Source organism: Equus przewalskii, chromosome 2 (genome assembly GCF_037783145.1).
Source record: "Equus przewalskii isolate Varuska chromosome 2, EquPr2, whole genome shotgun sequence".
Classification (NCBI taxonomy): Eukaryota; Metazoa; Chordata; class Mammalia; order Perissodactyla; family Equidae; genus Equus; species Equus przewalskii.
Genome location: NC_091832.1, coordinates 47,820,488 through 47,833,599, shown reverse-complemented (window position 1 = coordinate 47,833,599; position 13,112 = coordinate 47,820,488). Strand labels below are relative to the sequence as shown.

The 13,112-nt window shown below is 61.2% G+C and overlaps 1 protein-coding gene across 7 annotated transcripts; it reads left to right on the top strand.

Moving 5' to 3' along the window:
• Window positions 1–439: 439 nt before the first annotated feature.
• Window positions 440–12,499, top strand: GABRD (gamma-aminobutyric acid type A receptor subunit delta). 7 transcript variants are annotated; one of them, XM_070605416.1, is made up of 9 exons: window positions 440–672; window positions 6,897–7,009; window positions 7,334–7,401; window positions 7,497–7,717; window positions 9,344–9,426; window positions 9,957–10,094; window positions 10,839–10,994; window positions 11,224–11,435; window positions 11,745–12,499. In XM_070605416.1, the coding sequence occupies exons 1-9, from the start codon at window positions 605–607 to the stop codon at window positions 12,042–12,044; spliced, it is 1,359 nt and encodes a 452-aa protein (XP_070461517.1). In that variant the 5' UTR covers window positions 440–604; the 3' UTR covers window positions 12,045–12,499. The 7 variants fall into 7 exon arrangements, with proteins under 7 accessions (XP_070461517.1, XP_070461499.1, XP_070461532.1 ...); XM_070605398.1 differs by having other exon boundaries at window positions 461–672; window positions 10,773–10,994; XM_070605431.1 differs by having other exon boundaries at window positions 469–672; window positions 6,849–7,009; window positions 10,773–10,994.
• Window positions 12,500–13,112: the final 613 nt, after the last annotated feature.

The following is a 13,112-nucleotide window of genomic DNA, read 5'->3' as shown; positions in this document are numbered from 1 at the left end:
CGTAGAAGGTGAAGCCTGCAAGGACGCTGCCCTCAGCCACCCTGCCCGCAAAGCCCGAACCAGCTCCCCGGGACTTGTGACCCCCACGAACAGCCCCGGGCAAACTCCGCCAGGGACCAGGTTCTGCTGCGCCCGTCGGTCCGCAGGGGCCCGGCGGGGCAGCGGGAGGCCTCGTCCACGCGGGTCGTGCGCCTGGGTCGCCTCCCGGGAAGACGCGCGGAGGGACTCGTTTGCGGCCGGCGAGGGCAGCAGTGGTGGCGTGGGGAGGGCCAGACTCGGTCCGGCCCGGGAGCACGGGGAGAGGGGCACGGAGAGCCGTGGCGGGGGGTGGGGGGGTGGGGTTGCTGCGTGGCTCGGGGCAGGAGAAGTCGGCCCGGCTCAGGAGTGGGGCGGGCGGGGCGGCCGGGGGTGGGGGAGCGGGCGGGATCGGGGCGGGGCGGGCTCCCGGCTCCACGCTCTGTCCGCCCCCGCGTCCGCGCCGCGCGCCTCTCGCTCCCGCCCCGCCTGTGCCGCCGCCGCGGCCGCGGGCGAAGCAACTTCACGAGCGCCCCGGCCGGCCGGACCCCGACGCCTCCCCCGGCCCAGCGCGGAGCCCGCCGAGGCCATGGACGCGCTGGCCTGGCTGCTGCCCCCGCTCCTGCTGCTCTGCGCGCGCCAGCACCGCGGCGCCAGGTGAGCGAGGCCGCGTCCGCGCTGCGCCGGGGGTCGCCCTGGGTGGGGAGCCCCGCGCCGGCAGAGACCCGGCTGCCGGGATGGAGCGCGGCGCGGACCCCCGGTCGCCCCAGCTCTCCCGGGGCGCCCCCGCCTGCGTCTCCCCCGCGGGCCGTCCTCTCCCGCCGCGCCACCGCCTGGGTGCTGTCCGCTGTCTCGGTGCTGAACCGGCGCCACCCGGCTGGACGAGGTCGTCGGGGCCGCCCCCCCATTCTCCCCGGTACCCGGGCTCGCGTGGTGAGCTCCGGTTCCTCGGCCCCAGCCAGCACTTGGCCGGTCCCTGGCTGGCTGGTGCCCTTCCAGGTGGGGGCTGGACGCTCAGCGTGGCACAAGCTGCAAACAGGCAGGAGGGATGGGTCCTGAGAACACAGGCAGGTGGCTGTCCCCTTCGTAGGGGAGCAGGGCTACACCGGCTTCTGCGGCCCTTAGCAGGTCTTGGTGGACAAGAAGGCACGTCGTAAGGGCTGAGTATGGTTATGGAAGAGCGCGCACCCAGGATGCTCTGGGCTCTCCTTTTAGGGGCCATTTCAAACGCTCTCGACTGAACTCAAGTGCGCAGGTAGAAGGGAGCCAGGTGACCAGGGCAGAGGAAAGACTGGTGATTTCTTCCTACCTGTGTGTGCGGGGAGGCTGTCTCCCCAGTAAAGGAAGAGGCTAAGAAGAAAGGGCTCCTTGGGCTGAGCCTCCTTCCCTCTGGCTTCCAGGGACCAACATGGTCCCAGCTCGTTTTCTCAAGGGGACTTGAAGTGGGCTCTGGGTCTCTGGCCACCTTCCGTGGAGTAGTGAGGGGCCTTTTTGAAAATCAACTCAGGGCAAGGGCTGCAGAAAAACAAGAGCAAAAACAGCCCCCCACCAGCCCGGTGGCACAGCAGTTAAGTGCGCACATTCCGCTTTGGCGGCCCGGGGTTCGCTGGTTTGGATCCTGGGTGTGGACATGGCACCGCTTGGCACACCATGCTATGGTAGGCATCCCACATATAAAGTAGAGGAAGATGGGCACGGATGTTAGCTCAGGGCCAGTCTTCCTCAGTGAAAAGAGGTGGATTGGCAGCAGTTAGCTCAGGGCTAATCTTCCTCAAAAAAAAAAAAAAAATGGCCCCCCAGCGTTGTGGACTTCATGGTGCAACCAACCGATGTGCAGACTTTGGAAACTGGAAGGGGCGGAACATCAGCCTGTGTTTCAGCTGTAGGCACTCAGGCAGCATGCAACACGCAGGGGTGTGTGTGGGGGGGCGGGGGTCAGGGTTTCCTTGTCAGAGCGGAGGGGGGCAGAGCCAGGAAGGCCTGGGTCCAGCCGCAGACATGGCTGTGGCGCCCAAGATCACAGGCAGTGTGGAGGCGGCCCCTGTCCTCGGGAGAGCTTAGCTCTCTTTTCAAGCCCCATGGCCTCTGTCCTTTCTCCTTTTCCTACTTCATGGTACCAGGGAGGTCAAAGCACTGAGGTGTGGCTGTAGACGTACGTGCTGGACGCCCAGGATCAGTTTCTGGCCCAGGCCGACAGCCGCATAGCTGAGATTCTGAAATCCATGCCGCTCTGAACCCCAAAGTCTTAGCCCAAGTCTGACACCAAGACTCATTTGGTAGCGAAGCCTGTTCTGCTCTGACATGAGGCTCGTTTTGTATTTATTCATCCTACTTTTGGGGCGTATTTATCTATTTCCTGCTGGGAAATTCTCCAGACCCCCCTCTAAGTCCGTGTGCACCATATCACCTTCCTAGAATCTGAAACATTCTGGACTCAGACCCCCATCTGGCTTGGGGTGTTGGGTGAGGGATGGGCCTGTTTGCCTGTGCAGGAAGGCCGAGAGCCCTGGCTGAGAAGAGAGCCTCTGGGCTTTGCAAGCCTTGGTGGGTGGCCTACAGACAGCACAGTGCTGTCCATTCGGGGCCTCTTCTCCCATTAGCTTCAGTGTCCCTCCACTCTGGAAACCAGGAGGACAGCATCCTCCCTTCCCTCGCTCTCATCCTTGTAGCGATATGGGAGGACAGTGGGACTAACAGGAGTGCCTGTTCTGGCTGCCGCTGCTCAGTCTGGAGCCCAGGGGTTCCTGGTGGGAATGGCTCAGTGGGGTAAGAAGGGACTGCGCTGTGCAGCATTTGTGGGTTGGGTCAAAGCCATGCATTCTCTGAGTCTGAAGATCTGCTCACACAGCAGGAACCCAAGCTTGCCAGCTGCACACCCGAGTGGGTGGCCCTCCCCGGGCTGCTGGCACCTCCATCTCCCTGGAGAAGCTGTGCCCGCAGCTCCTGCCTCGCCAGCTCACGGCGCGATCGTCGTGGTGTTCCTCTTCGCCTTGGTAACTGAGGTGCCAGCGTGGCTGGTGTTGCTCTAAAAGCAGAGCTGCCAGGGATCCGTGGGCACCGTGGAAGGATGCTCGGAGGGAGGAGGGCCCCACTGCCTCGCTCAGCTACGCCCACCTTCCCTTTCTGTGCCCAGGGGCACAGATAAGTGACAAGGGTGGGCTTGTTTCTCAATGGGGCCAAGAGAGGGAGGGAGGCTTGATGACCCAAGGGCAGTCCCAGGTGGAAGCTGCCAGTGTTTTCAGGGTGGCTGCTTTGCCTTGGGAGTCAGAACTTCTGTTCGTCTACCCAAAGGAACCCCACGCCTAGGCCATCGCTGGGTTCCAAGGCTGACAGATGAGTCTGAAGTTCTCTCCCAAGATGCTGGTCAGTCACCGCATTCTTACCCCAAGCTGAGCTCCCCCCACGTGGAGAGTGTACCCACCCACCCTGTTAACTCTGCCTGAACCGAAGGAGGAGCACAGGGCCCTCCCAAACCCAGACGGGCATGTAGCACATCCTCCCTGGCCCTCTGGCCCTCCACGTCTCTTTGCAGCTGGAAAAACAACTGACCCCTGTCCCAGGTGAGAGGTGACACGGCGGGGGGGGGTGTCTGTTAGCCATGACACAGGCTAAGATTCTGCTGGTATCCTGCCGCTTCCAGGCAAGCTTCATGGTGAGAGGCTTAACGCAGGCCCTGCCCTCATGCCCCCGAGTGCGCTTGGGACCAGGGCGGAGGGAAGGTGTGACCGCCTGTGCCACCACCCTGAGGCCAGGGAAGGGCAGTGTCTCCTAACGACCTCGTTCCAGGCAGGCCTGCTGCTGCAGCAAATGGCAGCTGGGTGCATCCAAAAATAAAGCCTCGTTTGAATCCCTTTACACCTGACCTTCAGGGTGACCTCCATTTGCATTTTTAATCGTGCTTCACTTGGGGCCAGGACTCAGTTTAATTCCTTCTTATACTTTGTTACCAAGGTGCCTGCCCTCTCCCCGCCCTGGCCGAGGTGGCCCTGGGCACAGATCTGGGTTTGCAGGTTTCCTTAGCTACAGAACTCCTGGTTCAAATTCAACCATCTTCAAGAGTGTGGGAGACATTCGATGGGTCTGGACCCACCCTTGCTGGTGCTGCCCCAACCCAGCAGCCCTCGAGGGCTTCTGGAACCCACCGGACTGTCCAGCGTGTGAGGCAGGCTTTCAGGCCGGCAGACTGAGCAGCAGAGCTCATTCTGCCCCCTCCCACCCCCCGCTGCTCCAGCCAGAAACCCCAGGTCCCGGGGCGTCACCCCGATGGGCCAGGCCCCTTCCTACCTCAGGTGTGTTTGCCTCCCTCCCCGCACCGTTCCGTCTGGTCCAGCCCAGCATCACCCCAACCCCTGCGACAGCCCAGGTTCATTTGCTTGATTCCCCCGTGACACGTCCCGTTCCTTCACCAGAATCCTGTTCTGAGAGTCTAATGCAGCCCCTTGTCCAGGGCCCCACATCCACTCCTTGACCCTGGAGGAGTTCTGAGGTCCATCCCTCTCTGCTCTTCGCCACGACGCCTCCCGCTCCCCCTCCATGCCCCATGGCACGGAACCCTCGCTCGCCTCCCCTCTCTTCTCTGCCATGGTCCACAGTTCTCTGCCTTTGGGCTCCGATGTCACTTTCTCAGGGAGGCTGTCCCCCGCCCTCCCCCCTCAACCAGAGAGGGTCCTGACCTCCCCTTTCTGTAACTCTCATCACACTTAAAGCCACTTGCTTTGTCCCCCTCACAGACTCTGACCTCCACGTGGGCCTGGGCCATGACTGTCCTGGTCATGATGTCCTGACCCCAGAGGGGGCATGGGGCTGTATCTCAAGGCAGGACTAGGAGAGGGGATGGAGGGTTCAGTGGGGGTGGGGGGACTCAGCATGAGGAAATGGGGGTCAGACGGTGGAGGGTCTGGAGGGGGTATCTAGAAGAGGGGACACTGGAGAGGGCGGGAGTCAGGGAACAATTGCCACAGGCCTGGGGACAGGTGAGGGGCTTGCTGAAGCAGAGGGGGCGTCTGGAGGGGGAAGCTCGGAGATAGAGGCTCAGAGGAAGCCTCGCTTGGCTCTGGAGGAGCAGGGAGCCAGAGGAGGGCAGAGCTGGAGAGACGGGGGGCATGGGCTGCAGTAGGCCCATGGGGTGCTGGTGAAGGGGCTGGACAGGGCCTCCACTTGGCTGTACTGACAGGCGCAATGGGAGCGGGAGCCATGTGCCAGACTGCAGCCGGATGGGAGACAGTCCCTGAGGGTGCAGGAGGCCAAGGGGAGAGTGGGGTGTGGCTCCCACCGCTGGGAGCGGACAGTGGCCAGCTGTGTGGTGGGAGCCTCAAAGGGACGGTGGTCTCCTCAAGGTGGCCACGAGGACCCAGAGTGGGGCACCTGGGCACGTGGCCATGGCTGGCTTTGGGGATCTGTCTCCAGGGAGAGTGAGCCATGGCCTCAGGGTCCCAGCAGCCCCTGCATCCAGGTCCTGGCCCCGGTGTCTCCCCCGCAGGCTCTGGCCAGGCTTGGGGCCCAGGGTGACTTGGAGGCCTTGGCCCAAGTTGCTCCCCAGGGAATAGGTGTGATTCAGAGAGTAACAGGAGGGTTATCTTTGAGTGCCCTCCTCGTTCCCTGTGCTCAGATTGAGGGGAAATGCCCCTCCCCACCGGGAGCTGCAGGAGGGAGGGTTCTGAGTTTCCTGGGGCTCCTGCAACAAGTGACCACAAACTGGGGGTCTTAAAACTAGGGAGATTTATTTTCTTATAATTCTGGTGGCCGGAAGTCTGAGACAAAGGTGTGGGCAGGGCCAGATCCCTCTGAGGCTCTGAGGGAGAGTCGGCTCCAGGCCTCTCAGCTCCTGGTGCGGCCGGAGTCCTTAGCTTGTAGACACATTACTCCAGTTGCTGCCTCTGCTGTCACATGGCCTTCTCCCTGCGTGTCTCTGTTTTTTCTTCTTATAAGGACATCAGTCATTGGATTTAGGGCCAGCCCTAATCCAGAATGACCTCATGTTAACTAATTACATCTGCAAGGACCCTATTTCCAAATAACGTCCCATTCTGAGGTTCTGAGTAGACATGAATTTTGGGGGACACTGTTCATCCCAGGACAGGTGAGCAGAAGAAGGGGTGGGCAGGTGAAGCTGCTGGGGAGCTCAGTGCTTCTGGCAGTCTGGGGTCTGGGGGCCACAAGATGCCTGCCACCTGTGGGACATCCTTTGTGGCCCTGCCAGGGACAAACGTGACCAGCACAGGCTGTCAGTGAGATTGGCCCATTGCCAGTGGGCATGGCCCCGCTGCTCTGGGGTCAGGCTAAGCCCCAGAAGCACATGGCAATTTGGGGATCTCTGGGGCCTGCCTGGGAAAGGACAGAGAGCAGGAGGCCAACCTGCAGCCTCCCCATGGCCCCTCGTCCTGGCCCTGGGTCCTGGGTTTGGGACCTTATCTGCCCCCTTCACCCACCACGGCCCTCAACCTCCTGGTCACATGTCTTTTCTCCCGAGTTACCTCTTGTAGGACACTTTGCCCTCAGAGGCTGAAAGGGTGACCATATGCCCTTGTCGAGGTCCTCCTAGGCCTATTGGATGCAGGACCCCAGGGATGGGGACTCTGGCACAGGCCACCCTCTATGGGCTGGCTGTGGAGGAAGCCTGGGGGCTTGGCTCGGGCTGGGGACTCTGCCTGACCCAGACAGCCTCCCTTGAGGCCGGGTGGGTGGGGCGGAAGCTGAGCAGAGATGCGGATGGAAAAGACCGAGGAATCCTGGGCCCTGCACCCTCTGGGGCTCCCTGTTTCGAGGGTGAGTTCCTGGGACTGACCAGGTCCAGCCTGGAGGGGCCCTCGCATGGTCCTCCCTGTCCACCCCAGGCTCTGTGCCTGGAGCCCTGCCTGTGACCAGTGGGCCTGCATTTCCAGAGCAATGAATGACATTGGGGACTATGTTGGCTCCAACCTGGAGATATCCTGGCTCCCTAACCTGGACGGCCTGATGGAGGGCTATGCCCGGAACTTCCGGCCCGGCATTGGAGGTGAGAGTGGCCAGCAGGGGTAGGGACAGGCCGCTGGGTCCAGCTGTGGGTGTGAGCCCGCTTGACTCTGGGTGGGCTCCCCTGCGGGTGCATCAGACCTCGAGTACCAGCCCCCCAGGGAGACGGCCACGATGGTGGATCTTCTCAGGCCTCATGGCAGACTTGCACCAAGATGGTCCTCCCTGAGAACCCCTGGCTGTCCTCCCCCTCCTGCCTGCCTGGGCTGTCGCTGGGTGGAGAGTCTGGTCTGGCCAAGTGGCCAGGGGTGCTGGGGCCTGGCCTCACTCAGCCCCACCGGACTCATGTCCTGCTCTTTCCTCATAGGCCCCCCTGTGAATGTGGCACTCGCCATCGAGGTGGCCAGTATCGACCACATCTCGGAGGTGAACATGGTAGGTGCTGGCCCACCTCCACCCCGCCTCCCGGCCATGTGTCCCCAGGAGAGGAGCAGGCTGATGGCCAGGGCCCCTCCCACCTTCCCCCGCAGGAGTACACCATGACGGTGTTTCTGCACCAGAGCTGGCGGGACAGCAGGCTGTCCTACAACCACACCAACGAGACCCTGGGCTTGGACAGCCGCTTCGTGGACAAACTGTGGCTCCCAGACACCTTCATTGTGAATGCCAAGTCCGCCTGGTTCCATGACGTGACGGTGGAGAACAAGCTGATCCGGCTGCAGCCCGATGGGGTGATCCTCTACAGCATCCGGTAAGACCCGGGACCCGCCCACCAGCCCGCTGCAGGGAAAACCCAGGACGCTCTGCTGGGAGCTGGGCGGGCTAGTTATTCCTGAAAACAGCAGCTGCTTATAAAATGTCAAGTAGTTTTTTGGCCAACATGGTGCCTTTTGTTTTTTAAATTGGGGTGAAATTCACACATTGTAAAATTAACCATTTTAAAGTGAACAATTCAGGGGCTGGCCCCGTGGCCGAGAGGTTAAGTTCGTGTGCTCCATTGAAGGTGGCCCAGCGTTTCGTCGGTTCGAATCCTGGGTGCGGACATGGCACCACTCAATGGGTCACGCTGAGGTGGCGTCCCACATGCCACAACTAGAAGGACCCACAACTAAGAATATACAACTATGTACCGGGGGGCTTTGGGGAGAGAAAGGAAAAAAAATAAAATCTAAAAAAAAATAATAATAAAAAATAAAGTAAACAATCCAGTGGCATTTAGCACATTCACAATGTTATGCAAACATTACCTTTATCTAGTTCCAGGGTATTTTCATCCCCCCAAAAGGAGACCCCATTCCCATTAAGCAGTCACTCCCCAATGCCCCTTCCCCAGCCCCTGAAACCACCAACTTGCTTCCTGTCTCTATGGATTTGCCTATTCTGCACATGTCGTATAAAATGAATCTTATGCTATGTGACCTTTTGTGTCTGCCATCTTTCACTTGGCATAGCGTTTTTGAGCTTCATCTGTGCTGTAACGTTCATCAGGGCTTCATTCCTTTCTGTGGCTGGGGAACCCTTGCTGCATGGATGGCCCAGTTTGCCTGTCCACTCATCCATCCACAGACACCTGGGCTGTTTCCACCTTTTGGCTTTTGTGAGTCATGCCGCTATGAGCATACATGTACGTCTATTTGCTTAAACACGTGTTTTCTGACAAGTGCCTTTTAAAAATGGAATTTAATTGCCAAGATTTTAAAACTCAGGAGATTTATAGAAGAATCTAAATTCTCTTGAAAGATCAGAACACTTGGCAATGGGGGCCTTTTCCTGCGCTGCATGTTCAGCAGGAACGCCTGGGGGTCGTCCCGGAGGGCATGCCTTCTGGGCCTCCGACTAAGCCAGGCATTTTGAAGGGTGAGGAGAGTGAATGAACTCCCATTCTTTTTTTTTTAAAGGATTGGCCCTGAGCTAACATCTGTTGCCAATCTGTTTTCTTTTCCCTCTTCTCCCCAAAGCCCCCCGGTACATAGACGTATATTCTAGTTGTGCGTGCCCCTGGTTGTGCTGTGTGGGACACCGGCTCTGCATGGCCTGATGAGCAGTGCCATGTCCGCACCCAGGATGTGAACCGGTGAAACCCTGGGCCACCGAAGCAGAGCACGCGAACTTAACCACTTGGCCGCGGGGCCGGCCCTTCTAGTTCTTGATTCCTGAAGAAAGATCCATAGATGTGTTTCCAGTGACGAGTTTCCAGTTTCCGCCCAGATGCGGGCACCTTGCCCACAAAGCCTGAGAGGCCGCTTGGCCGACGCTCCTGCGAGGCAGCCCCTCTGGGCAGACACAGGGCCTCTCCACTTGTTGGGGGCATGGGAGCTGCTGGATCAGGGCTGGTGGCCTCCCCACTGGGGATCTCACTGGCGTGTTGTCTGGGCAGAATCACCTCCACGGTGGCCTGTGACATGGACCTGGCCAAGTACCCCATGGATGAGCAGGAGTGCATGCTGCACCTGGAGAGCTGTGAGTGCCGGCTGGGCCCGGGACGGGGTGGGGGCTCCGCTCTGGGCGGCCACACTGGCTTCTCCACGGCTGGCATGGGACTCAGACTGTCAGGGCCTGTGCAGCCAGCCTGGCCTGGGGGCAGAGAGGCACCTGGGACGGGGCATCCATGGAGGGAGAGACCTGGGCAGGAAGAGAAGGGACCGGAAGGTCTGAGCAGCATAGCCCTCCTCCCACTGGGCGGTGCCGTGCCTGGGTCGGCCGGCCCTTACAGTCCAGACAAGACATATATCTGCATCACTGGGCCAGCATGGCAGCCCCTGCAGGTCACTTGGTGATGGTGACCTGCACTTTTCCCAGCACTTCTGTCCCTGACCACCTGCCTGAAGTGTGGCCGTGGCCCCAGGCCTCCTTGCTCCTGGCTGGGTCTTCCTGCACTGTCCCCTTTCTCTGCTGTATTAGGCTCCCCGCTTGGGCAGGGCACTCCTGCCAGGGGCTGCCAGGGGCCGGGGGGTTCGGGCTCTGCTGCCCATCTGTGGGTTCTCCTGTAGATGGCTATTCGTCAGAGGATATCGTCTACTACTGGTCAGAAAACCAGGAGCAGATCCACGGTCTGGACAAGCTGCAGCTGGCCCAGTTCACCATCACCAGCTACCGGTTCACCACAGAGCTGATGAACTTCAAGTCGGGTAACTTGGCCTCTGGTGGCCTCTTCCTGTGAGCCCGCGTTGTGGTTTTCTAACGCTCTAACAGAGCCACTAGCAGGCTCTGAGGGCCATGTGGATGCAGCTGGAAAACCACTGACGGGCACAGGCTGGGCCCGACCGAGGGACTAAGGATATGCCACAGTGCAGACATGGGTCAGATTTTCTTCATCTTATTCCTTGGTCCTTCATCGCTTCCCAGGGGCTAGCGGCAGTCCGCGTTGGGTGCCTGAGGGTGTGGGGGTCTCCCTGAGCCCCAGGACTGCAGGGGCTCTGGGGTGGGGACAAGCCTCCTGGGGCTGCCATGCGTCCTAGCCCCTCCTGCCCCTCCCCCACCCCTGCTGCCTGACCATCAGAGCCAGTGAGCCCAGCCTGGCACTTGCCTTGAGCTTGGCTCTGCATGGAGGAGGGCTGGGAGAGAAGGAGGTGAGCCAACCCCACTGTGGGAGGGTCCCTCTGGGCCAGTGCAGCAATGTTGGAATCCTGCCTCTGGGTGGCCCTGTGGCAGGGCCGGCCTCTCTCCTAAGGCCAGGCCCAGGGCCCGAGGACCCCTGACCCGTCAGGCTGTGTGGGAAAGGTGGGGAAGGCAGGAGTCTAGGGTCATCCTTCTTCTGAAGCCTGCAGTGGCCCTCAGTGCCTGCCAAACCCTCCTCTTCCCCCGAGTGCCATGGTGTGTGGCGGGTCAGGCGAGGGACGTGCTGGGTCCTGACAGGGGCGGTCCCCCTGCAGCCGGCCAGTTCCCCCGGCTCAGCCTGCACTTCCACCTGCGGAGGAACCGGGGCGTCTACATCATCCAGTCCTACATGCCCTCCATCCTCCTGGTCGCCATGTCCTGGGTGTCTTTCTGGATCAGCCAGGCCGCAGTGCCCGCCAGGGTGTCTCTAGGTATGGGGCCCTGGCCTGTCCTCCGAGGGAGCTGGTGGGAGGGCAGGAGCCCAGGAACAGGACCGCCACCCCATTAGTCATGAGCCCGGGCCTTGCCCTCCAGCCCCTCAGGCCTGTGGCCAGCCAGGCCAGGCCTGGTCAGAGGAACCTGACCTGCACCTGGGCTGAGATGGGGTGAGGGTGGTGAAATGGCAGGGGCTCCAGCAATGTTGCCACCTGTTCCTGCCAGGCATCACCACGGTGCTGACCATGACCACGCTGATGGTCAGTGCTCGCTCCTCCCTCCCACGGGCGTCAGCCATCAAGGCGCTGGATGTGTACTTCTGGATCTGCTATGTCTTTGTGTTTGCCGCACTGGTGGAGTACGCCTTTGCCCACTTCAATGCTGACTACCGGAAGAAGCAAAAGGCCAAGGTCAAGGTCACAGAGCAGAGGGCCGAGGTGAGGCTGGCAGGGCTGGTTCTTTCACGTTCAGGACCAAGGACAGCGCCCCACACCCTGCGCACGCCTGGCTCCGGGTGGTGGGGGCACATGTTCCTGGGTCCAGCCGGGGGCTTCTACCAGCTGCTCTGGGGATGTCACTTGCAGCCTGGGCTCCAGGAGAGCAGGCCCAGGTCCTCAGGCCCCACCTGCTGCGGGTCACAGCGGGGCTCGCCGAGGGATGGAGCTGCTGGCCTGGGTGGGGGTCCCCGTTGTGCAGGCGGGCTGGCCGCTCAGCCCTGCGTCCTCCTCCTCCTCCTCCCTGGGCAGATGGATGTGAAGAACGCCATCGTGCTCTTCTCCCTCTCGGCCGCGGGTGTCACCCAGGAGCTGGCTGTGTCCCGCCGGCAGTGCCGTGTGCCCAGGAACCTCATGGGCTCCTACAGGTCGGTGGAGGTGGAGACTGGGGAGACCAAGAAGCAGGGTGGGCCACGCTCGGGGGCTCAGGGGGGCCTCCGTGCACTTTTCAAGCCCATCGACGCGGACACCATTGACATCTACGCCCGTGCTGTGTTCCCCGCGGCCTTCGCTGCCGTCAACGTCATCTACTGGACAGCCTACACCATGTGAGGCTGGGGCTGGGGCTTCACTTGTCTTGCTGCCCAGAGGCTCTGGGGAGAAAGGCCCCTCGGATGGGTGTGCCTGCTCCGTGTCTCAAAGTGGGGACGACAACAGACCACATAGAACAAGAGGGAAGCCTCGGCCTCCCTAAGCCCCTCGCTGTCCCCACCCTCCCGGACACTGCCTGGGCTCTCCCACATGCCTGCCCTGCAGACACCCCGGCCCAGCTCCTCCTTCCCAGCGCTAGAGCCGCCTGACCCTGAGGTTGGGCCAGGTGGGCGCAGGGCCTTCAGGGGGCTATGCATTTGGCTCAGAAATGGCCCTGATTCTAGGACTTTGCTCCGTGGGACTGGGAGCAGGAGGAGCCCAGGTGTGGACGGTGCTCATTGTCTGGTGAAATGGTGGAGAAGGACGTTCGTGGGCCTTTAGTCCCAGCATGAAATAAAAAAAAGCCTTTGGCCGCCGGTTCCTTTCTCTGTCGCTGCGGCTGGGCTGTGGTGTCCTCTCCTGGTGCCTGAGCCGCACCTGGTGCCTGGAGCGCTCTCCTCCAGCCGCGGCCTCGAGGGGCTTGGGTCAGAGGGACTTGGAGGCAGACTCAGGACAGAGGGGCTCAGGGGCTGTGTCCTGGAGGCTGAGCCATGTGGCCATGTACAGGACATCAGTGAGAGGGGCAGAGATGCAGGGGTCTGGAGGGGCTTGAGGAGTCACAATGCCCCCTTGGTTTCCTGGTCCCACAGCCAGGCTGCCACTGCAGTGCCTTCTCAGATGTGGTGAGGGGAGAACAGAGGCCACCAAGGCCCCACAAACACCCTCCGGCCCCTCCCCACTTCTGCTGCCACCACGGACGCGGGGTGACAGGCCACAGCTTGACAACCCTCGGTCATCGGAGATCTGACAGGCAGCTGTGAATAAGGGGTCCAGATTTTCCATGGCACCAAAGCAGAGCAGGTCATGACACCGGAAGACACAGAGGCTGCAATCTGAGGAGCAGCTGTGTGGGCTCTGCTGTCTGCTGAGCTTTGGGGATGCTGGCTCCCACGGACAGGGTCAGCCAGGCCCAGTGCCCTGCTGTGATCA